General features: G+C 53.2%; 2 protein-coding genes across 6 annotated transcripts in view; both read left to right on the top strand.

Moving 5' to 3' along the window:
- Nucleotides 1–5270: 5270 nt before the first annotated feature.
- SRF (serum response factor) lies at nucleotides 5271–15757 on the top strand. Of its 2 annotated transcripts, XM_082733111.1 has the most exons (7): nucleotides 5271–6153; nucleotides 7772–8038; nucleotides 9597–9858; nucleotides 10411–10530; nucleotides 12444–12635; nucleotides 12993–13069; nucleotides 13295–15757. In XM_082733111.1, the coding sequence occupies exons 1-7, from the start codon at nucleotides 5641–5643 to the stop codon at nucleotides 13388–13390; spliced, it is 1527 nt and encodes a 508-aa protein (XP_082589237.1). In that variant the 5' UTR covers nucleotides 5271–5640; the 3' UTR covers nucleotides 13391–15757. The 2 variants fall into 2 exon arrangements, with proteins under 2 accessions (XP_082589237.1, XP_082589238.1); XM_082733112.1 differs by lacking the exon at nucleotides 7772–8038 and having other exon boundaries at nucleotides 5506–6153.
- Nucleotides 15758–16301: 544 nt separating this feature from the next.
- The window catches only part of CUL9 (cullin 9), a 37639-nt gene continuing 30604 nt past the window's right edge, over nucleotides 16302–23336 (top strand). For 2 of the 4 annotated variants that reach the window (XM_082732181.1, XM_082732183.1), the window contains exons 1-8: nucleotides 16390–17843; nucleotides 17975–18827; nucleotides 19326–19480; nucleotides 19815–20324; nucleotides 20815–20950; nucleotides 21098–21291; nucleotides 21547–21952; nucleotides 22373–22565. In XM_082732181.1, the coding sequence (XP_082588307.1) occupies nucleotides 18233–18827; nucleotides 19326–19480; nucleotides 19815–20324; nucleotides 20815–20950; nucleotides 21098–21291; nucleotides 21547–21952; nucleotides 22373–22565 (2189 nt within the window). In that variant the 5' untranslated portion in view covers nucleotides 16390–17843; nucleotides 17975–18232. Of the gene's footprint in view, nucleotides 17844–17974; nucleotides 18828–19325; nucleotides 19481–19814; nucleotides 20325–20814; nucleotides 20951–21097; nucleotides 21292–21546; nucleotides 21953–22372; nucleotides 22566–23336 lie in introns of all 4 variants that reach the window. The other 2 variants (XM_082732180.1, XM_082732182.1) reach the window with 2 other exon arrangements.

The following is a 23336-nucleotide window of genomic DNA, read 5'->3' on the forward strand; positions in this document are numbered from 1 at the left end:
GAATGAAATGGGGCACCTGGGTGGTTCAGTCAGTTAAGCGTCTGCCTTCAGTTCAGGTCATGATCCCGGGGTCCTGGGATCCAGTGCCATGTTGGGCTCCCTGCTCAGCAGGGGTCTGCTTCTTCCTCTCTGTGCTCTCTCTCTCAAGGAAATACATAAATATCTTAAAAAATAAAATAAAATAAAATAAAGTAAAATAAAAAGAATGAAACGATAGAAACTATCAGAGTACATTAGATACCTTAAGGGTAAGTGTTCTTTTACAAAATGTGATATTGAATATGTTTGTGTGTCTTGGATTATGTCAGCTCTTGGGGTGGCGATGCTGTATAATAAGCCCCTAAATTTCAGTTCTTACAACAATTTATTTTTGTCACGCATAAATCTACAGGTTGGAGAGGTTCAGCTGATCTTGGCCGGACCTGGTGGAGTTGAGCTGGGCTTGGCTCCAGGCTGTAGGTCTGGCCTGGGTCTCCTCTGTGGGCCCCAGAGCATGCTCTGCTGCAGGGCACTAATGTAAGGGGTCCTGCCGGATCCCACATGGACATATGTAACCATGAGTCTATTAACATTTCATTGGCCAAAGCAGGTCACATGTTGAAACCCAACATCAAAACCAGGAAGAGATAATGTAGAGTCACATGGCAAAGATGTTGGATGTGTAATTCCACTCAAAGTGTGAAGAATTGGGAGCAGCGATCTAATTCACCATAAGTCATGATGTAAAATGAGTTCTTAAGTGTGGGTTGTGCTCGGAAGTACTAGGAAGATACAAGTACTCTAGAAGGCCAAGCACTAACCCTCCTCTCGCTCCTGGTCTTCCTTAACGGCTCGGCCACTGCTAACACTGCTCATCACATCTACCTTTTCAGACTCTCCTCTCTTGACTTTGGCATTGGTACGCTGTCTCTACCTTCTGCCTGCCTGCCCCAGAGCCAGCTGTTCTGGTTTCTCTCCGTGGCTTTGTCTCTCCATGTGCTCACCCTCAGGAATCTTGTCTCATCTCCTGGGGCTTTAATTGGCCCTTCGGTGTGCATAATTCCCAGAGCATTAGCTCAGATTCTAGTTTCACCCTCAAGCTGCAGACACACACTCCCCATTTCCTGCAGGTCATTTTGCACTGCCTGCTTCCCAGGGCCCTCACTGAACTCTCTCTCACAACCTTGCTTCTCCAGCCAGGGCCTCTGTTTCTGTCAATGGTACTGATTTGGGGGTGATGGTCATCCTACTTCCATCCATTGTGAGTCCTCCTCTCTGTGCACCCCCTCCCCTGTGCAGCCCATCATCAGAATCCATTTATTCTACCACTACCCTGTTTCTTTTTTCTTTTTTTAAGATTTTATTTATTTATTTGACAGACAGAGATCACAAGTTGGCAGAGAGGCAGGCAGAGAGAGAGAGAGGAAGGGAAGCAGGCTCCTTGCTGAACAGATAGCCTGATGTGGGGCTCGATCCTAGCACCCTGGGATCATGACCTGAGCTGAAGGCAGAGGCTTTAACCCACTGAGCCACCCAGGCGCCCCCCTACCCTGTTTCTATCTTTGTTTAATTTTAAGAGAAAAAAACAAGGGCGCCTGGGTGGCTCAGTGGGTTAACCCTCTGCCTTCGGCTCAGGTCATGATCTCAGGGTCCTGGGCTCGAGCCCCGCATCAGGCTCTCTGCTCAGCAGGGAGCCTGCTCCCCGCTCTCTCTCTGCCTGCCTCTCTGCCTACTTGTGACTTCTCTCTGTCATATAAATAAATAAAATATTTTTTTAAAAAAGAAAAAGAACATTAAAAAAATAATGATCATGGAAGAAGTAAAATGGTACAGACTTATAGAAAGCAAAACACACACTCCTCTCTCTCCAACTGTACTCTCCAGTGGGAAGCACTAGTAGTGTCTGGAGTGTGGCTTTGCAGACTTTCCCTGGGCACACTGAGTCAACAACCTCTTTTCCTTATTCTCTCTAACGCTACCATTGCCACAAGATCTCTTCTCCACAAAGAGTCCTTGTGTAAAGCTTAATTCCAAATGCCAACACTTAGAGTGGTAGTTTTTGGTTTTCTTTTCTTTCTTTTTTTCTTGTGTGTGTGATAAGTCATTTTTTAAAGCAATCCTTAATTTTTGTTCTGGTATAACTTGGGTGATAAAAATCTGGAGAAAGAAAGAAAGGTCAATGTGAGAATGATGTAGTATCTGCGGCATCTGGCTGGCATTCTGATGCCCCTCTGGAGGTCCTTCATGTCTGGGGTGGACATGAGCTCCCGTCTTCCACGGGGGCTACTGTGATACAGGCCTTATCGGAGAAGTACCAAACTCACATTCCAGAGAGGCCAGGCCAGGCACTTATCTGAGCTCAGTGAGCTGTGTGGAGCCTATAGTGAACCTGAGAGCAGAGGCGTCTGCTATGGCCCCTGCTCAGTTTAGGTCAAGGCTCTAGTGCTCTTGGGGGTGCCAGACCCGGAGTTAGACAACACCAACAAAACATATCTGTGAGCTACTTCTTGATTTTTGCCTTTATTCATATCGACAGTTTTGGCTCCTGAGCCTACAGTAATCCAGTCCCATGTGGCTGTGGTGCCCCGCCCCTCCCCCCACCCCATGGTGACAAAGGATTGTGAAAATGAAGCCATCCCAGCCCAAAGAGCTGGGGCACTAACGCTTGTGGGCAGTGGCCCAGGGATTGGGTGAAATGGGAGAGATCAACTATTTGAAGAGAAACTTAAGAACTGTGCTCATTCCACCCACCATGCCTGGTGAATGTGGCAGACAGTAGCTGTCCTCTGGGGGTACCAATGCTAAGGCTTGTCAACCTTGCATGGGTCTAAATTAGGGGAAGGTCTCAAAAAATTGTCTTTAGAAGTGAGGAAGGATGGGGTGCCTGGGTGGCTCATTGGTTAAGCCTCTGCCTTCAGCTCAGGTCATGATCTCAGGGTCTTGGGATCAAGTCCTGCATCCGGCTCTCTGTTCAGCAGGGAGCCTGCTTCCCTTTCTCTCTCTGCCTGCCTCTCTGCCTACTTGTGATCCCTCTCTCTCTCTAAAATAAATAAAATCTTTAACCAAAAAAAAAAAAAAAAAAAAAAAAGAGAGAGAGAGAGAGAAGTGAGGATGGAATCAGCCCAGCCCAGGGCTGTGGTTTTAAGACTGCCCTGCTCAGACAGATCACAGTCCGAAGCACCATTAGTGGCCCCTTCTTGGGGCTCTTCTGGAACCTATTTATGTATTTGACCTGTTCTTCCTCTTGAGCTAACACATTCCATATGTTAAACTACCTGTGATGTAAAGTAAATTAGGAAAAGGGGGGGTGATCCCCACCTCTTTGAAGCTATTGGGAATTGGGGAAGAGTAGGACTCTTAATTCCCATAGGTAAGGGTTTGATGATACTACTAATACACACATTAGTTCTCACAAATCACATGAACATACCTTGTTTCAGTATTTCTCAAAGTCCTTGAACACGACTTACAGTAGGAAATGCAATTGACATTGTTATCTGGTTGGCACATTGAGCCATATGAAATCGACAATATACTACCCTCTTGACCTATAAAATGGCCATTTTATATGGTTCAATGTAAAAATAATGCAAACAGGGACGCCTGGGTGGCTCAGTTGGTTAAGCAGCTGCCTTCGGCTCAGGTCATGATCCCAGCGTCCTGGGATCGAGTCCCACATCGGGCTCCTTGCTCCGCAGGGAGCCTGCTTCTCCCTCTGACTCTGCCTTCCACTCTGTCTGCCTGTGCTCGCTCTCGCTCGCTCTCTCTCTGACAAATAAATAAATAAAATCTTTAAAAAAAATAATAATGCAAACAAAAGTTCTAGGCAAAAATATTTGCCCTAGTGTTTTGTAATACTCATTTATTATTTTAAATGCTCATTGCAGTACACTGAAGTCACTTCATTATCATCACCACTAATGGGTCACAACAAACTGCTTTATTTAATCTTCACAAAAACTTTTAAGGCAGGAATCATCATTCCCCCATCCCCTTAAAGGCAACCAGATGTTTATCCCAGCGATGAGGTTTTTATCCCAGGAGCTTCTGTTAACTATCCACTGACCACTTACTCTATGCTTTAGCCTTTATCTCATTTAATCTGTATTAAGATCCCAACATGGGATGGGTACCAACAATGAGGAATATGATGGAATTTGGAGAAGCTCAATACTTGTTTCCAGCCACAGGGATACAAAGAGGCTGATTCCAGATTTGAAAATTTTCTGTAACAGCAAAGCCCAACCTATTTTCACGGCTTTGGAGCTGAGACCCCGACCCACACCTTGAACATGGGCTTTGTCCTGCTCCTGTTCTAACTACCCCCACCCCCACCATGGGTTATCCACAGAAGGGTGTGTGTGTGTGTGTGTGTGTGTGTGTGTGTGTGTACGCGCTGTGCTGGCTGGCTGGCTAGCTTAGTTGCTGAAACTTTCTGCCTGGCTCTGCTTTTTCCCAGGCTTTTGCACAGGCGATGGGGTGGGCTTTATCCTCAGGACCATCCCCTCCCCCAGCCCAGACCGCAGCTGGAAGTTTTCACTGATCTTCATCTCGTCTCCCTGCCCCCTTCGGGGACCAGGAAGCCGACTGTCTCCCTCGGTCTTTTCCAGATGTCCGTCTGCCAAAGATCCCTCTAGTATAGAGGATGATGAATGAGGACCGGGGAGCCGGCCTGGTGGGAAAGTGTCGTCGCCTTGAAAAGAGAGGGAAAGGGAAAGGAAGTCGGGGGGGAGGGGAAGGGTTGGAGTCAAGCGGCGGGGAAGAGAGTCTGGACACCGGGGACCCAAGTCTCCTCTGCGCAGCCCGTAAATTTACCTCCCTCAGCAAGGCGTGGGGGAAGTGGTCCAATCCCTGCATTCCCTTGGAATTTGGGCTGTATTCTATCATTTACCGCAACCCGCCCAATCCGCTCAGGGACTACCCTAATGTTTGCTTCCAGCCCTCGCAGGGCCGGATTCCCTGTGCTGCTCCCATCCCGCCGCGGGACTGCGCTCGGGTCCCCTCCCAAGCTTCCTCTCCTCAGGTCCCTCCCAATTCTACCATTCTCTGGTCTGGGGGGCGGAGTCGTACCGCCTCTCCTGTTCCTTTAAGAGGCTTCGGCTCCTCCCCTTTCGGAGTCGCCGTCTGACGCGGGATGACAGCAGCGAGTTCGGTATGTCTATGCAAATAAGAGCTCCCTGTGGGCCAATGGAAAGCGGAGGTGCCGGAACCGCGGACCAATGCGGAGGGGGCGCAGGGGCTCACCATATAAGGAACGGCCTCGCCATAAAAGGAAACATTGTATCTCTTTATATGGGGGGAAGGGTCGGGGGATCCCTCCGCCGCCAGCGCGTGGTCCCGGCCCCCTCCACCCGCCGTCTCGGCCGCGGCCAGCAGCCCCTGCCCCCCGGGGGACGCTGACGGCCGCCGGGCGCGCCGCCCTAGCATACGGACAGGGGGCGCTCCGCGCGGCCTGGGGCAACCCGGGCCACAGGGGCAAGAAAGTGAGGGCCCAGGTCGGCCCGGGCGTGCAGGGGCCCCGGGTTCGCAGCGGCGACGGCGGCAGCTATAGCGGCTCTAGCAGCAGCGGGAGTGCCGGGTTGAGCCGGGAAGCCGATGGCGGCGGCGGCGGCAGCTCCGATTCCTCGCTGACTGCCCGTTCGCCCTCCTGCATTGAGCGCCATGTTACCGAGCCAAGCTGGGGCCGCCGCGGCGCTGGGCCGGGGCTCGGCCCTGGGAGGCAGCCTGAACCGGACCCCGACGGGGCGGCCGGGAGGTGGCGGCGGCGGCGGGACTCGCGGGGCTAACGGGGGCCGGGTTCCCGGGAACGGCGCGGGGCTCGGGCCGGGCCGCCTCGAGCGGGAGGCTGCAGCGGCAGCGACAACCACCCCGGCGCCCACCGCGGGGGCCCTAGTCTACAGCGGCAGCGAGGGCGACTCGGAGTCGGGCGAGGAGGAGGAGCTGGGCGCGGAGCGGCGCGGCCTCAAGCGGAGCCTGAGCGAGATGGAGCTCGTCGGTGGGCCCGAGGCGGCGGCGGCGGCCACCGGAGGCTATGGGCCGGTGAGTGGCGCGGTGAGCGGGGCCAAGCCGGGTAAGAAGACTCGGGGCCGCGTGAAGATCAAGATGGAGTTCATCGACAACAAACTGCGGCGCTACACGACCTTCAGCAAGAGGAAGACAGGCATCATGAAAAAGGTACCGGGCCCGGAGGCTGGCCGGCCACGGGGGACCGGGAGGGTGGGGACACGCAAGGGGAGCCTGAGAGGAAGGCAGAGCCGAGGCAGAGGTGAGAGGCGGCGAGTCCGCAGGAGGTGTGTGGGAGGGATGGCTGTTACCCCGGGAGGGCGAAAGGGGAGGGGCCGCCGGGGAAATGTGGGGAGAGGGGAGATGCCGGGAACGTCCAGAGAAGACGGGAAAGGCGCCGAGGTGGGAGTGACGGGCGCGGGAGAGGAACAGGGCCCTTGTGAAGTGAAGGGGTGAAGAGTGGTAATGGGAGGCTGCCCGGGAGGTGGTTAATGAGACGCGGGGGTCACTAGATCCAGTGCCTTCAGGTGTTCAGGGAGGGTGCCGGAAAAGCAGGGAGTGGAGGGGGAAGGTATGGAGTTCAAGAGGCTAGAGCTCTGTAAAAACAATGAGCCAGCATGTGTGGGAGGAAGGTGGGCACCACAAGAGTAGTGCTGGCTGGAAGGACAAGCAGGGCTGATGACCCAATGGGGCTCAAGAGCCCTAGGTGAGGGAGCAGGGCAGCACAACTGATGCTGCCTTGAGCAGCAGGGACTGAGTCCCACGATGGCCTTGTGTCTTCTCTTGCATCCACTGGACACCGGTGCACTCCCTGCAGGACAACCTTCAGGACCATCTGCCTTTGGGACAAGTGGGATTTCCAGCCCTAGAGAGAATCTGTGCATGGAGTTTGGGGGAAGGCAGGGAGGTTTGCAGAGGTACCTAGAAATTGTTCCTCTTCTAGCCAGCTATCCAGTGAAAAGGGGTGAGGAAACAGTGTCTTGAGGTGTAGGAGATATGGGAAAGGATGGAAGCAGATGAACTGGGAAACAAGAAGCTAGAACACTGGGGACATGGGCTGGTGTTTATTTCTGTCCCATATAAAAACCAGAGCTGCTTCCAAGGTGGGTTGTGGAACTTTTTGGGGAGTAAGGAGGCCATCTCTGAGGCCATTCTTGAAAGTCCCCTCCCTGAGCTCGTGGCAGGGTAGTAGCTGCTAATCTAGCCCTATCTCCCATCACTCCAAACCCTGTTGCATCAAGACAAAGAAAGAAAAAAGCTGGTAGCACAGTATTCTAGGGCACAAGGTTAGGACCTGTGCAGTTTCTGGGAAGAAACATGGGACAGTTTAGAACTTATGTGACCACCCCCATCCCTAATGTCTTCTGGGACTTCTAGTGAGATAGCAGCTTTATTCTGTTTCCTATGACAGCGAAGAGTCGGTGGGGTGGGTGGGAGCCCTTTCTCTGAGGCTCCTGGCACCAAGCTGTATTCAGGATCCGCTACCTGGGGCCCTCTGTGTCCCCTGAGGTTATACATTCTGTCACTAGGGGGCTGTGACTGCTTGCTTGGGCTATCTGCAGGTCAGTGGCTGCTTCTCAAAGGAGGAGCATGGGTAGTTTTTCTGCTCTCCAGCTCTCTTTCAGATATTTTGATAGGACCCTCCCCCAGCCCCAGTCACTGGAGAGGAAGGTCACTGGGGGTGGGGTGGGATGGGGCAGGGGCTTGAGATCACTGTGTATTCCCTACTTCCCAAGGAAGGTAGAGAGAAAAAGTTTGGCTGACTTACCCATCTTCCCCACCCCCCCAGGCCTATGAGCTGTCCACGCTGACAGGGACACAGGTGCTGTTGCTGGTGGCCAGTGAAACAGGCCATGTGTATACCTTTGCCACCCGCAAACTGCAGCCCATGATCACCAGTGAGACTGGCAAGGCACTGATTCAGACCTGCCTCAACTCGCCAGACTCTCCACCCCGCTCAGACCCCACCACAGACCAGAGAATGAGTGCCACGGGCTTTGAAGAAACAGACCTCACCTACCAGGTGTCGGAGTCCGACAGCAGTGGGGAGACCAAGGTGTGTTTGGGTCGCCTATCTAAGGGAAAAGAAAAGGAGGGACTTCACCGGCAGAGAGGGGTAGGGGTGGGTGCCTCTCTCTCTCCCTCACTCAGGATAGGCGCCCACTGACGTGGAACGGAGCAGGGTTAGTACCCCTCATCCTAGGGGACAGGTGTCCATCCTCGCCATCCTGACAGGAGGCCGGCCCCCTAGATAAGCGGGCGGCCTCCGTGCCCTTATAAGGCCGGCTCCGGCTCCAGGCCGGCCTCCCGCCTGCAGCCCGCCCGCCTGGCAGGGCCCTCGCATTCCTCCCGCCAGCTGTCTCCCTGCTGGGGGCGGGGGCGTAGCTTAGCCCTGCCCTCGCGCGGCAGGCTGGGTTGCCAGGGAGTAGGAAGGAAGCACCCGTGGGCTCCAGGGTCCTGGGAACCCAGCACTGTCGACAGGCGGGCTGGTTGACTGGGCTGGAGACTACCTAACTAGCCAGCCGCCTACCTCTTCAGGATGTCCGGGCCTGGACACGTTTAGGGAGTATATTCGCGGCTGCTAGGGATGCCGGCCCTAGTTACGCCTCCCCCTTCCTTTTCCTGGTAAGGAGAGGGGGCAGGGCTTTCTCCCTTGCCTCTCTCGGGAGCTCCTCCTTCCGGGTGGCCCTTCACTAACTGGCCAATCAGAAGAAGCGGCACTGTTTGCCTTAGCAACGCCTTCACCAATCGGGGGCTTTGAGCTCGGCTGCCTAGCAAACATCCCGCGTTGACCCACCCCCAGGATTTGAACCCCCTCAGTTCTCTGGGCTTGGTTCTCAGATCGTGGCTTTCTCCTTCCCCTTCTAAGAACAAAGGCTCGTGGAGGGGAGAGTCAGTGCTCCAGATTCCCCCCTCTTACAGGCGTGTCATCTGTAGTTACAAACTCTTGAAGCAGTAGGGCTCATTTATTCCCAGGGAATTTTGCTGGAGAAATAAATTCCTTTGGTAGTCTAAATCTTAAGTATTTGGCATGAGTGCTTAATTGCCAGACACCCAAGATCTCTCTGAAACCCTAAGTTCCCTGAAAAACTCTTGTCCCTATCTCAGAAGCCTGGCAAATCAGAGCAGGAAGGACATTTTAAAAGAGGACATAGTAGCCCAGCCCTCTCGTGTTTATACACCAGGAGAACTGAGGCTTGGAAAGAAGAAATGATTTTCCCAGGATCACATAGATGGTCATTGCCATGCTTGATTCCGCAGCCAGAGTGATTACCATCGTCCATTGGGGCAGAGGATTCTGGGACTTATGATGATGATATCACCCTCATCATAAGCACAGCAAATACTTATTGCTCCTTTTAGGTGTTAGGAACTTTATCTATGTTCACTTATTAGTCTTCATCACGCCTATGGGCTAAGTGTTCCTTTACGGACAGGAAACTGAAGCTCAGCAGCTCAGTAACTTGCCCAGGGGTCAGACAGCAGGTAAATGGCAGAGCTGAGGTTTGAACCCAAGCACACTGATTCTGGTCTTGGGCTGGCATTCCACACAAAGCTTCTGCAGGGGCAGGGTCTGGCAGAGGCTCACTGCTGTATCTTTACTCTGGGTGTAGGACACACTGAAACAGGCGTTCACGGTCACCAACCTGCCGGGTACCACCTCCACCATCCAAACAGCACCCAGCACCTCTACCACCATGCAAGTCAGCAGCGGCCCCTCCTTCCCCATCACGAACTACCTGGCACCAGTGTCTGCTAGCGTCAGCCCCAGTGCTGTCAGCAGTGCCAACGGGACTGTGCTGAAGAGTACAGGCAGCGGCCCCGTCTCCTCTGGGGGCCTCATGCAGCTGCCTACCAGCTTCACCCTCATGCCTGGTGAGTCACAAGGGGCAAACTGAGCATGCCAAGTGTGGGCTGAGGGCTGGCACAAGGGGGACCTCTTTCCTTGCTCAGAAGGAGGGTAGACAGCCAGAGCTTGAGGGAAGCCTCTTATCTCCCACTGGCAGGCATGCCCTTCCTCCTGGGACCCCTACTCTCCTTGTCGGTAAGTTTCAATCATGCCCTCTGGCCTTGTCTAGCCAGCCCAGCTCTGTGCCTCCACTGCCAGAGGGACAGTAGACATTTTACCACCTCCCTACCTTGAGTGGGGCATGTTCTCGTTCGTTCAGTGCTAGCTCCTCTATCACCCAAGGAGGCAGAAGCAAGCCCTGGGTAGGAGGAGTGGGGAGGGACAAGAGCAGAGTGTAGAAACCCCTGGAGACAAGATTCAGGACATAAAAGGCCTCATTAGCTCCTGGGAAAGATAGCTATGGGAGTCGGGGAGCGGTGTGCCAGACCCTGGGGCTGGGGTGTTCGTGGGTGCTTGGTGCAGATGGTAACTGGGTAGGACAGAGCATGAGTAAGTCAGTAAGTCTCTGTGTCTCCTAGGTGGGGCAGTGGCCCAGCAGGTCCCAGTGCAGGCCATTCAGGTGCACCAGGCCCCGCAGCAAGCGTCTCCCTCTCGCGACAGCAGCACAGACCTCACGCAGACCTCCTCCAGCGGGACAGGTATGGCTCGAAGCTCTCTCCTCCCTGCCCCACCTCCTTCATGAGGTCTAGCCGCAGGGGCCTAGCAGTACCCCTCCTATAACTAAGGTCAGACAGTTTCTTTTCTTTTCTTTTTTTTTTTTTTTTTTAAGATTTTATTTATTTATTCGACAGAGAGAGATCACAAGTAGGCAGAGAGGCAGGCAGAGAGAGAGGAGGAAGCAGGCTCCCCGCCGAGCAGAGAGCCCGATGCGGGGCTTGATCCCAGGACCCTGGGATCATGACCCGAGCCGAAAGCAGAGGCTTTAACCCACTGAGCCACCCAGGTGCCCCATACAGTTTCTTTTCTTTTCTTTCTTTTTTTTTTTAAAGATTTTATTTATTTATTTGACAGAGAGAGATCACAAGTAGGCAGAGAGGCAGGCAGAGAGAGAGGGAAGCAGACTCCCTGCTGAGCAGAGAGCCCGATGCGGGACTCGATCCCAGGACCCTGAGATCATGACCTGAGCCGAAGGCAGCGGCTTAACCCACTAAGTCGCCCATGTGCCCGGGTCAGACAGTTTCTTAAGATAGGCATGGAGGCTTTTGGCTCAACCGTTACCCTAATCCTTATGGGAAGGTCAGGTGAGGATGGCAGGGTTTGGAATCCTGTGTTGCATTAGGGCTGTGGATTTCAGGAAGGAATGAGGGACCATTGGAGCCACTCTTCTCATTCAGATGAGAAGTTGGGGGCCCAGAAAGGAGAAGTTACTTGCCCAAGGACACGTGTTTGCTTAATTACCAGGAAAGATTTATAGAGCAGTTGTCTTCTTGTGGGAGGGCATCCTAAGTTTTGAGTAGCCATAATTCCCCTCAGTGTCTCTAGTCATTTCAGAAATGATGAAATGCTTTCAAACTAAAATTACCTTTTTTTTTTTAAAATATTTTATTTATTTATTTGACAGTCAGAGATCATAAGTAGGCAGAGAGGCAGGCAGCGGGGGGGGGGGGGTAGTAGGCTCCCCACTGAGCAGAGAGCCTGATGTGGGGCTTGATCCCAGGACCTTGAGATCATGACCTGAGCCGAAGGCAGAGGCTTAACCCACTGAGCCACCCAGGCACCCTAAAATAAAATTACTTTTAAGTTTTTGCCCTTAACAACCTTGTTATATGTGATGTGGTCTATGGACAGACCAGCATCATGTGGGAACTTGATAGAAACGTATACCATTTTTTAAAAAGATTTTATTTATTTATTTGACAGAGATTACAAGTAGGCAGAGAGGCCTGCAGAGAGAGAGGAAGGGAAGCAGGCTCCCTGTTGAGCTGAGAGCCCAATACGGGGCTCGATCCCAGGACCCCGAGATGACCTGAGCCGAAGGCAGAGGCTTAACCCACTGAGCCACCTAGGTGCCCCAGAAACGTAAACTCTTAAGCCTTACCCCAAACCTGTGGAATCAGAATCCGCATTTTAACAAGATCCCAAGTGATCTTATGCACATTAACCTTGGTTGTTTAAAAGATGAATTTGTTAGCCACACATTTAGGAAGAGGGAGGAAAAATTAAAAAAAAATTGGGGTGATGGAGCCCCCTAACAGGGGAGTGTCTGAAAAAGATAAATAAAAGGGGAATATTTGAGTTTCCCTCGAGTAGATCAGTCATTGCAATCCTTGTTTCTCCCAGGACCTTATGGTCTTGGAATGAAGAATTCAGCAGATAGACAATGGAATGGTATAACATGATGGGATATAATTAAAGGTTGGTGTTTCTATGTTCAAGAAAAAATAAGGCTTTTCTTAGTTGATGACATAGGGGCCAGGGGAACGAGTCTTGTCGAGCTGCTGAGCTGGGTAATGGCATGAGGAGTCCGGAGCCCTGGAACTCCTGGAGGTGGGATGGGGTCTATCAGTAGGGACCAGGGCCAACCTCTCTAACGTGTGTCTGTGTTTGCCAGTGACATTGCCTGCCACCATCATGACGTCGTCTGTGCCCACAACTGTGGGTGGCCACATGATGTACCCTAGTCCCCATGCGGTGATGTATGCACCCACCTCGGGCTTGGCTGATGGCAGCCTCACCGTGCTCAATGCCTTCTCCCAGGCGCCATCCACCATGCAGGTGTCTCACAGCCAGGTCCAGGAGCAAGGTGAGTTGTGCGGTGGGGCTCAGGAAAGGAGGACCGTTTTCTCCCTTACACAGGCACACGCTCGAATGGGCCGCCACATGCCCACCTAGATGGACACACTCACATCCACATCCACAGACTAAGCTGCCCACACATACCCCTACACACACACACACATGGATGCTTGCACATGTATCCCGACACCCCTGACTGTCCACTAGGGTACTCCTGCACGCTTGGACACATTTGGACATTCACCCTTGGGTACTTGCGTCTGAGACTTACCGGGTCACTTGTACAATTATCACCATTTCTCCAGTATCTGGAAGTTTCTCTTGAGCAAACAGTTTGAGTGTCTCCTGTGGGTTCCCGATGCAGGTGGTGTTCCCCAGGTGTTCCTCACAGCGCCGTCTGGGACAGTGCAGATCCCTGTTTCTGCAGTTCAGCTTCACCAGGTAGGTGGGGTGGGGGACACCCTTCACCTCCCCCCAGCCAGCCAGCCAGTCGGCTCTTTATCTTGACCTCGGAGTTCCATTAACCCGTTGGTCAAAGCCAAGACCCCCAGCCAGGAGGTCAGTTTTCTCAGTCAGGCCTGTGGTGGACAGGCAGGCAAGCAGGGGGGAGCTTGAGCTATCTGGTCAGTTCCTGCTCCCTCTTCCTGACACACCCCTTCCCTCCAGATGGCTGTGATAGGGCAGCAGGCTGGGAGCAGCAGCAACCTCACCGAGTTACAGGTGGTGAACCTGGACGCCGCCCACAGCGCCAAGAGTGACTGATCCGCCCTGCCACCCTGGACAGATGGCCCACGGGATGGCACCACTTATTTATTGTTGCCTTTTCACGTTTTCTTTACACACACGTTGACGGGCCGCAGGAGGGAGGCAGGGAGGAGGAGTGGGCAGCCACAGGACTGAGCCCTCTCACTCCAGCCAAAGAAATGGGCCAGCCTGCCCTCCACCCCATCCTCCCTCACCCTCCCCTCCTTCTAGCTCCACCTCCCCTTTTCTGTTGATGGTGGGGCTGTCCTCCCTCCTCAGACTCCCCTCGCCAGCTTGGCTCCATGTTTGCCATGAGTATTAGCTTATTCAATGGGACCGTGCCCCACCTTCCCACACACAGGCCTCTGTGGGACTAGGCACCGTGTTCCCCCTGAGGAAGCAGTTGGGGTCCTCTCCCAGCCTCACTGCTGACCCCATGTCAGCATTGTGTCTGTCACAGGCTGGGTAAGAAGAGCCCTACCCCTGCCCCTCAGGGAGCCGCCTGGGGAGATGGGGCTTCTTCCATCACACCACCGCCCCGTTGTCCCTGCAGCTTCTGAGAGCTGGACCTGTGCACAGAGCAGGTTCCCAGGGCCAGCTGCCCTGCCCTGCCTTGCTGATCCCCTCGGAACTCCAGGGACTCCTGGGTTGGAGGGAACCATCAGAGTTCCCTCTCACCCTGTCTCCCGCCCCCTTCCTCCCAGCTGCTTTACTTAAAGTTGATTTTGAACTTTTTATTTGAGGAGACGAAGTGAAAACAAATCTATAAATATATATTTTTAAAATATTTAAACTTTTTTTTATGGCGTTTTTCTCGTCCCCCTCCCTGCCCAAGCTCCCCTTCCCTGGGGAGCCCTGGGGCTCCCCGGAACTGGCTGGGCCTCTGGGGACAGAGCCACCCCACGAGCTCGGGGCCCACCAGTGTGTAGGGGAGATTCTGGGATTGCCCGGTCCTGGGTTGTTTCCAGGAGAAAACCGGGGGAGGGGCCCTCAGGCCATGCCCCAACGGGGTGGGGAGGGTGACCCACAGCCCTGGGTCTCTTTTTGCCCTTTAAGGCTGTTGCAAGGGAGAGGGAAGAGGGAGACCAAATGTGGGGGTGGGGTGGGAGGGTGTCAGGTAGAGGCAACTGACTTCATTTGTGCCACACGCATGGGCATTGCAGCCTTGTGCTTCCCCAGGCCTGCAGCTGCCTGGGGCCCAAGTTGCAGTGAGCAGGGTGGGGTCTGGGAGGGGGTAAGAGGCAGGAATGGGGGTCAGAAGAAATGGGAGCAGCTCTTGGGCTGAGTATAGGGATAGGGGAGCCAGAAAGGGGCAGCTCTCCCAGGGAGTGAGCAGCTACTGTAACTTTTTTAAATTAAGACAAAAAGCCTTGAAGAAAATGACTTTATTTTTCTAAGTGTAACCTCAGTATTTATGTAATTTGTACAGGGGCCGTGCCCTACCCCTCTCTGCCCCCTTTGGGGTAGACCTTGAGGATGGGCCAGCATAGGGGGAGGGTCTTTTACCCTGTGTCAGAGCCTACCTTCACCCCCTTTATCCAGAAAGGGAGCTTTTTCAGAACAGGGCAGCAGTTGGGGTGGAGTTTTATTAACCCCCGTGACTGCCTTCAGGAGGAACAATCCTGCTTCTGTGATTAGGTGAAGGGGTGGGGGAAGTTTTTGCGCACAGCCTAGTTATCAAGGGGATGATTTGCCGACGCGTTTGAGAACCCCCTGTAACCTCTAACCCCCATTGCTGTCTTGCCCCGGTTTGGGGTGCCAAGATGGAAGTCACCATTCTGGGCTTTCTCCTGGAGATAGCTGGGGCTTATGGGTGGCTTACAAGGCTGGGGCATGGCAAATCAGGGGTCAGAGAGTGGGGGAGCTTGGGACTCAGGTCTGTAACTGCCCAGCCCCCTTTCTCTGCTCTTGTTTCACTCCACGATCACTCACTCACTCCCCACTCCCCCACCCAGAGGAGGAGACTGATGAATTCCTCCTCTCTTTCCCACAAAAGACAGACCCAGTGAGTGAATCAGGCAAAGTGCTTATAATGTGTGTTGTGTGAGCGTGGCCTTGGGAGAACATTTGTGCGTCAGGGATGAGGTGGCATTTATATGTGCAGCAACCCTTGGTGTTTCCCTTCCTTGGTGGCTCTGGAGTGTGTATGTGCGTGCATGAATTGTGCACGCGCACGCATGAGTGTGCTTGCGTGCGTGTGCCTGAGTGTGTGTGTGTGTGTGTGTGTGTGTATGCGTGAATGTGGAGTATGTCAGTGTGGTTTCTACTTCCCCTGGGATGTTGACCCAGGAATAGTGGACATGGTCACAGTCCTATGTACAGAGCTTTCTTTTGTATTAAAAAAAAAATACTCTTTCAATAAATGTATCATTTTTGTGCACAGACTGTGGGGGTCTTTGCCTCTGTTTTTCCGCATAGGGAGGGAGGGAAGTATGAACACGAATCAAACCCCAAAGGTTGCTCTGAGAAGCAAGCCTGGCTGCCTGATGAGAACAGCAAAACTAAGGGGTGCTTTGGGCTGTGGAACTCCTTAACTTAATTGAAGGGATATCCCGGGGAGCGGCAGCCTTTGTCTTTCTGCATGGCTTTGTTAGGTTTTTAGGCCAACACAGAGATGAGCGATTTTAATTAATAGGAAAAGTGACTCAACCAATCCGAAGCACTGCAGAAGGGTTTGGGAAACTCATGGCCAAGTGACCTAGTGAAAACTCACAGAACAGCTCCAGGGTTGGGAGTGGAGCTTTCAGAGGGACCGGGAAGGCCAACCCACGGGATGCGACGGGGGCTTCCAAAGTGATGGAAAGGGCTGCGTACTCCTGCGGCGAGGAGCAACGTGACTGTGAGCGCGGGCTGTGTCTGTGAGCGTGAGCCCCGCCTGAAGCGCGCCCCGCGCGCAGCGGCGCGGCCACTACGCATGCTCCACTCGCGCGTCCTTCCGCCACGCTCGGGTGTGGGCTGCTGGGGCCCCCGTAGAAGCCGGGCCGCGCCCGCCCTGGCCGTGTGACCCGGAAGGGAGCAGCTGAGGAGGCGGGGCCAGGACGGCGGGACCGGCCGCTGGCTCCCAGCGAGGGCCAAGCCGGGCGGTGGGAGGTGAGAGGAGAGTCTTGCGGCGACCTGGTCCCTGACGCGTCCCCTTCCCCCTCCCTGACCCGCTCTCCTGGGGCTGATGAGGAGAACCAGGGCTTGCTCTCCGAGATTCGCCCGGTCCTGTCAGCCTCCTCGGACCGCGCCCCTCCTCCTCACCCCGCCCCCCAAAGCCGTTCCGCTGCCCTAGTGGCCTCCCGCACCCCTGATGGTCTGCAAGCTTGGGCCTGACCTTGCTACCTGCGTCTACCTCCTGTCTCATCTCCAGGTCCAGACCTCACCTCCACACCTTAGTTTTCTGCTCCTATTCTGGGCCCATGATAATTTCCCTCTTCTCCCCTCCCTACCCCAAATTTAGGCCTGTCAGTTGTTTTACTTCACCCTGCTCATCATTTTTCTATCGCCACATCTCCGATTACTTTCCCGTCTTTCTCCCCCTCCCCCATACCACCCGGACCCCTGCCCCTATCGAGGTCCACATCCCATGTTTCCCTTCCGTTGCACGCCTTTCTTCTGTCATCTTTTATGCCCTGTATTCCTACTTTTACCACTCCCCAGTTAACCCCATACTGCTACATACCAACCGTACCTTTAACTGATCGCCAGCATAGCGGTCTTCCTATTCCCATTTATCATCTTCCGGCTTAATAACAATTTTTCTGAGGCCTGCCCCTTCCTTCTCCAGCTAAGAATAATATTAGGTTGTGTTTAGGGAGCTCTCACTGTGTGCTAGCAGCTGTTCTAGGTGATCTACCTACATGATCTTACTCAGTTTCTACAACATTACAATACGATCACCATGTTACAGAGGAGGGAACTGAGGTTCAAAGGTGAAGGGACTTGTCCAAAAGTATTCACGGAATAAATGCAAGAGCCAGAATTCAGACTCACACCTGAGTCTCACCTGTGCTATATTGCCTCTCTAACATCTTCATCATCTCCTGACCTCATTTCTTACCCTTTAGCTCCATGATTACCACCTCTGTATCTATCTACCTTAGACCCCTGCCGGACATACAACTTACGTGCCAGGTGGAACCTGGTCTTTTTTTCCCATAATTTTATTTGGCCTCCTTGGCCCCTCTCCTGCTCACAATACCCTGAAACACTTTCCCCATCCAGCCATCTGGATGTGGGGGCCCACCTCCCACCCTTCTTTTGTCTCTATTCTATCTGCCATGGCCCACTCCTTTATATCCATATTCCAGCTTTATGCTGTCATTTTTACTCCCTGCCCTGCCTCTCCTCTACCCTCACTTTCCTCATTTGCTCTGGCTCCACTGTCTTCCTTGCTGCTGTCCTGCGTGCTCAGCCCTGTTATCTTTCGAAGTCTTGATCTGTATCCCATGGCCACCCTGCCTTTTTGCCCAGACTGTCCTACTTAGCGGTCACTCTTTTTGTGACCTTTTTGTTCTTACCCTGTTTCATAACCTCTACCATTTCTTAAACCCCTTCATTTCATCCTTTTGCTGTTTCCAAGTTATGTATTCCATCCCATTTTGGGGTTTTTCTCTTAAGTTCACTCTTTTTGTGACCTTTTTGTTCTTACCCTGTTTCATAACCTCTTCCATTTCTTAAACCCCTTCATTTCATCCTCTTGCTATTTCCAAGTTATGTATTCCATCCCATTCTGGGGTTTTTCTCTTAAGTTCCACCAGGCAGCTTACCAGTCACCCTGCACCCGATCTGTGTCTCAAGGTTCTGTCCCCTCCATGTAGTCTTTTCCCTTGCCCTCATTGCCTTTATCTTTCTCCTTGTGTGTCCCAGGAGGTCAGGATGGTGGGGGAACGGCGCACCGGGGACCTCATGGTGCCCTTGGGGCCCCGGCTGCAGGCCTATCCCGAAGAGCTTATTCGACAGCGGCCTGGGCACGATGGGCATCCTGAATACCTGATCCGATGGAGTGTTCTGAAGTGTGGGGAAGTGGGCAGAGTGGGTGTGGAAGAGGGCAAGACAGAACACATCCTCATGTGGCTGTCAGCCCCCGAAGTCTACGCCAACTGCCCCATGCTGTTAGGTGAGCGGGCACTATCTAAGGGACCTCAGCATGAACCAGCTGGGGGTTCAGGAAGCTTTCCCCGAGATCCAGGAGGTCTGGATGACACAGCGATGGGAGAGATGGAGGCTGATGTGCGGGCGCTGGTGCGCAGGGCTGCCAGGCAGCTGGCAGAAGGTGGGACCTCGAGCCTCACAGCCGCTGTGCTTCACACCATCCATGTGCTCAGTGCCTATGCCAGCATCGGGCCCCTCACTGGGGTCTTCAGGGAGACGGGAGCCCTGGACCTGCTCATGCACATGTTATGCAACCCTGAGCCTCAGATCCGTCGGAGTGCGGGCAAGATGCTACAGGCTCTGGCAGCCCACGATGCTGGTAAGAGACAGCCAGGGGAAGAAGGAAAGCACTGGAGAGAATGGGGCCACAAGGAGTAAGAACAGAAAGAAGAGGGATTTTCCAACTCTGGAAGAACACCTAATATTTGGTGAATACCAATTCATTGCCCCCCCCCACCAAAAATTTATCTGTCCATTCTCAGTGCAGTGGCAGAAAAGAGAATAAGTTTATATTTTTAAACGGTCAGTTGAGATTTATTCATTGATTGTGACATCAGTTTGGTGGATTACAACCAACATGTTTTTTAATGTAAAATAACTAGCAGGTAGCACTTGGTAAGGTAAGTTTTGTGGCATAAAATATACGTTTTGGTCATATGCGTGTATATTTGTATCGGGTTACCATGGAAATTATATGCCTTACTGTGAGCCTCCGTCATAAGTTTGGAAACCTCTAGGGTAGGGGTTAGATAGTCTAGGAAAGGCAGGGGAAAGTCTTGGGGATTGAGGAGAAGATAAGATTGGGTGTGGATTACAGGGAGTCGGGCTCACGTCCTTCTGTCACTGAGCCAGCAAGATGGCATCGAGCAGCACATGGATTTTGACAGCCGCTATACTTTGCTGGAGCTGTTTGCAGAGACCACCTCCTCTGAGGAGCACTGCATGGCCTTTGAGGGCATTCATCTGCCTCAGGTACTCCGGCAGCTGTGGGGGAAATGCCATGTACAAGGCCAAGGGCATCGCTTCTCAAAACGTGGTTCGGGATCATGCATCCGCCCCAGGGCCACTTGGGGAGTTTGTTAAGATGAAGGGTCATGCTTGCTTCCCCACTCAGAATTTCTCAGATTAGAACCCAGGAATCTCTCTTTGAAGACACTCCTTGTGCGTCCTATAAATCACATTTTGAGACCTTCTCAAAGTGTGGGGATAGGCATTCGTATTTCTCTGTAGAGAATGATATTATGGGGAAAGGAGAGGGACTGAACCTGGGAGAAGATGAACCTACACCACAGACTGTGTCCTACAGATCCCAGGAAAGCTGCTCTTCTCCCTGGTAAAACGCTACCTGTGTGTCACCTCCCTGCTGGATCAGCTGAATAACAGCCCAGAACCCGGGGCTGGCGACCGAGGCTCCCTGTCCTCCAGGGAGTTCGGCCGGGAGAAAAGCCGGGGGCAGCGGGAGCTGGAGTTCAGTATGGCTGTGGGTAACCTCATCTCTGAGCTGGTGCGGAGCATGGGCTGGGCCCGGAACCTCAGCGAACAGAGCACGTTGCTGCCACGGCCCACCCGGTCCATCTTTCAGCCCTGCCTTTCAGGCCCTAGCCTTTTGCTCCCCACCATGGTTGCTGCCCCCAGAAGGCAAGAGCGGATCTTCCGCCAACGCTCTGAATTCTCAAGCCGCTGTGGCTATGGTGAGTACGTGCGAGAGACGCTGCAGGCGGGGATGCGAGTGCGCATGCTGGATGACTATGAGGAGGTCAGCGCTGGGGACGAGGGCGAGTTCCGCCAGAGCAACAATGGCGTGCCCCCTGTGCAGGTGAGCGAGGGTGCATGGGAAACTAGCTGGGGGGATCATAACTGGGGCTTCCAAGCAGGGGTCCCTCGCAGGCCACCCCCCCCCCCCGAGAAAACTCCTGTGCAGATTGGAGTGATTAAAGGGGGTCAGCAGTTGAGAAGGGCTTGGGAAAATTTGGAGGGCTGAGAAAATGCGGTGGGCTGTGGGGCCAAGCAGAGACTTACACCCAGGAAGCAGAGCTGGTACCTGGAGACACTCCCTGCTCCTCCACCCAGGGAGTTGGCTGGGAGGGAGTGTCAGAGCATTGGCCATCAGGGTTAGGAGATGAGTGGCAGGGCCCATCCCATAGCGGAAGGGAGCCTTTTGCTCTACCGAGGCTTTTTGAAGCTAGCCAGCTATGCATCTGAGGACTATGTGTCCCCGCTCCGGGCCCAGCCTTGTCCTCCTAAGCCTACACCACCCAGGGCTCAGAAGCCTCTTCTTTGCCTCTTTCTTGCTTCCTCCATACCAGGTCTTCTGGCAGTCAACCGGCCGCACCTACTGGGTACATTGGCACATGCTAGAGATCCTGGGCCCTGAGGAAGCTGCCGAGGACGCTGCTTCAGGAGCTGTGGAGAAGGGGTCAGGGGCTCCTCTGTTGGGCACAGGTGAGCCTTTGAGGGAAGTGGATAGCATGTCTCTTAACAGGGGAGTAGGAATGGGATGTAGTCACTCCTGACCAGGAGCTGTCCCAGAGATTCAGAAATGCCCTCTGTTCCTGCTGAATGATGACACTCCCGTTCCTGTATCCTTAGCACTTCCCTCCTGGGACTGGAAACCTCTGGATGGGCTCTACTCTTTGCCGTACCTCCAGCCTGAGCCTCAGAAGAATGGGCAGTTGGGATACCTGACCCAAGCGGAGTGGTGGGAGTTGCTCTTCTTCATCAGGAAGCTGGACATATGTGAGCAGCAGCCAATTTTCCAGAATCTTCGGGAGAACCTGGATGAGGTATCATAGGCCTGAGATACTTGGGTTTGTAGTGGGTTTGGAGGTGGGATTCTCTAAGGGAGTTCTAGTTAAGGGGGTGCTCAGGGGGAGGCTGGAACTAGAGATTAGAGAGTATGAGGGAGGTCTGCTGGAGAAGGAGACAAGTGCTGTGAGGTCTGGTATGCAAGGCTTGGTGGGGACCAGCCACCCTCTCTGTTCCTGTCCCCAGGACCTTTGTGTCTGCTTGTTCCTAATGTACATACCTTCTGTTGACAGACCCTGGGTGACAAGGCCCTGGGTGACCTCTCTGTGCCCGTGGAGATGGCTGAGGGTCTGCTGCAGGTACTCAGCAGTCGGTTTGAGGGCAGCGCCCTCAGGGACCTGCTCAGCTCCCAAATCTACACCAAGTATGGGCTGCTGCCTGATGAACTTAGCATCTCGTCTTCATCACGAAGTCACTCCTGCACCTTAGATGCAGAAGAGGAGTCCAAGTCGGAGGCCACCTTCTCCGAGGAGGAGACCGAGTCACCCAAAGCAAAAGCTGAGCCCCCAAGGGCAGATGCAGAACCTGCCAAGGGAAAAACTGAGCCCCCCATGGCACAGAGTGACTCACAGCTGTTCAACCAGCTTCTGGTGATGGAGGGGATGGCTCTGCCCCCTGAGATGAAGGAGGCAGCCAGTGGTGAGTCAGGTGCTGGGAGGGGAGGGCAAAGAAGTTGGAACGAGTCCTGGGTAGTCCCCACAGAAATAGTCCGGGTAGAGCTGTGGACTATGGTTGCTGTTGCATGGGAGAATGCTCTGGAAGCATGCCTTCCATCTTCCTTCCTTTGACCTTGAGTATATCTAACCAACCAATTGCTGCTCCCCTCAGTATCTGTGGAAAAGGAGGCTCCGTTTTCTAGAATATCTTCATCTTCATTGTTTGGCTATTAAATCCCTCATGCAGCATTGGAAAAGCTCTGAATGCAAGCTACAGAAATGAATAATGTATTACAGTATCAGTAGGATAACTCAGCTTGACCTTTAAAGACTTCCAACTTGGAGGAGACTCAGTTTGTTTGTTTGTTTTTTTAAGCCACTACCTTTCTCTCACCAATTTCAGAAATGGCTAGAGGCCTGCGAGGTCCTGGTCCGCGCAGCTCCCTGGATCAGCATGTGGCAGCGGTCGTGGCCACCGTGCAGATGTCCAGCTTGGACACAAACCTGCAGCTTTCAGGGCTCTGTGCCCTCTCTCAGGCCGTGGAGGAGGTCACTGAGCGGGACCACCCTCTGGTCCGTCCTGACAGATCCCTGAGGTTAGTTAGAATGTGGGGAGGGAAGGTGTTTTGGGTTAAGCTGCCACTGGGGGAGGATGGTGGTAGGGACAGAAGGAGCTCTAGGGGAATTTGAAAGGCTGAGGGTGAAAGAAGGGTCAGCCCGAGAGCAGCCAGCAGCTGAGCAGAGGATGTGGGATATCCTTGGAGGACTTACTCTGTGCCAGGCTCTGTGCTTAAAGTCTTGTTTGCATTCTCTCATTAAATCCTCCTCTCTGTTGTCCTTCCTGAGGAAGAGTTGATGCTCTGCTTATGCCATTGGTGGGAAAACGGACTTTAGAAAATTTAACTCGCAGAGCCAGAATTCAAACCTAGCTCTTTTGGGCCCTGGAGCTTGGGTTCTTTCCTTCCTTCCTTCCTTCTTTCCTTCCTCTCTTTTTCTCTCTCTCTTCCTTCCTCCCTCCCCCCCCCTTTCTTTCTTTTTTCTTCTTTATTTAAGTAATCTCTACACCCAACATGGGTTTCAAACTCATGACTCCAAGATCAAGAGTCGCACACTTTTCCATCTGAGCCAGACAGGTGCCCCTGAATTCTTTTCCTCTTTTCTTTTTTATGCCTTCTTATTTTCTATTTTCAAATGTTCTTTTGTTTTTAAGCCGCTTCTTACTTATACACAAATGTGTTCTCATTTTAAAAGATCTGAAGAATGTAAAAGAGCATAGAGGGAAAAGACAGAGTCCCTTTCCGTCAGTCTGCTGGGGATTCTTCAGACCTTCCCCAGGTTTACCATCTGGCTGTCTGCTCCGCAGGGAG

The sequence above is a fragment of the Mustela nivalis genome (genome assembly GCF_964662115.1).
Source record: "Mustela nivalis genome assembly, chromosome: 5".
NCBI classification, from domain to species: domain Eukaryota; kingdom Metazoa; phylum Chordata; class Mammalia; order Carnivora; family Mustelidae; genus Mustela; species Mustela nivalis.

Coding starts and splice junctions, on each gene's coding strand:
- SRF (XM_082733111.1), top strand. CDS start 5,641: ATGTTACCGAGCCAAGCTGGGGCCGCCGCGGCGCTGGGCCGGGGCTCG. Junction 10,531..12,443: donor GACCTCCTCCAGCGGGACAG/GTATGGCTCGAA, acceptor TGTGTTTGCCAG/TGACATTGCCTGCCACCATC. Junction 12,636..12,992: donor CAGCCAGGTCCAGGAGCAAG/GTGAGTTGTGCG, acceptor TTCCCGATGCAG/GTGGTGTTCCCCAGGTGTTC.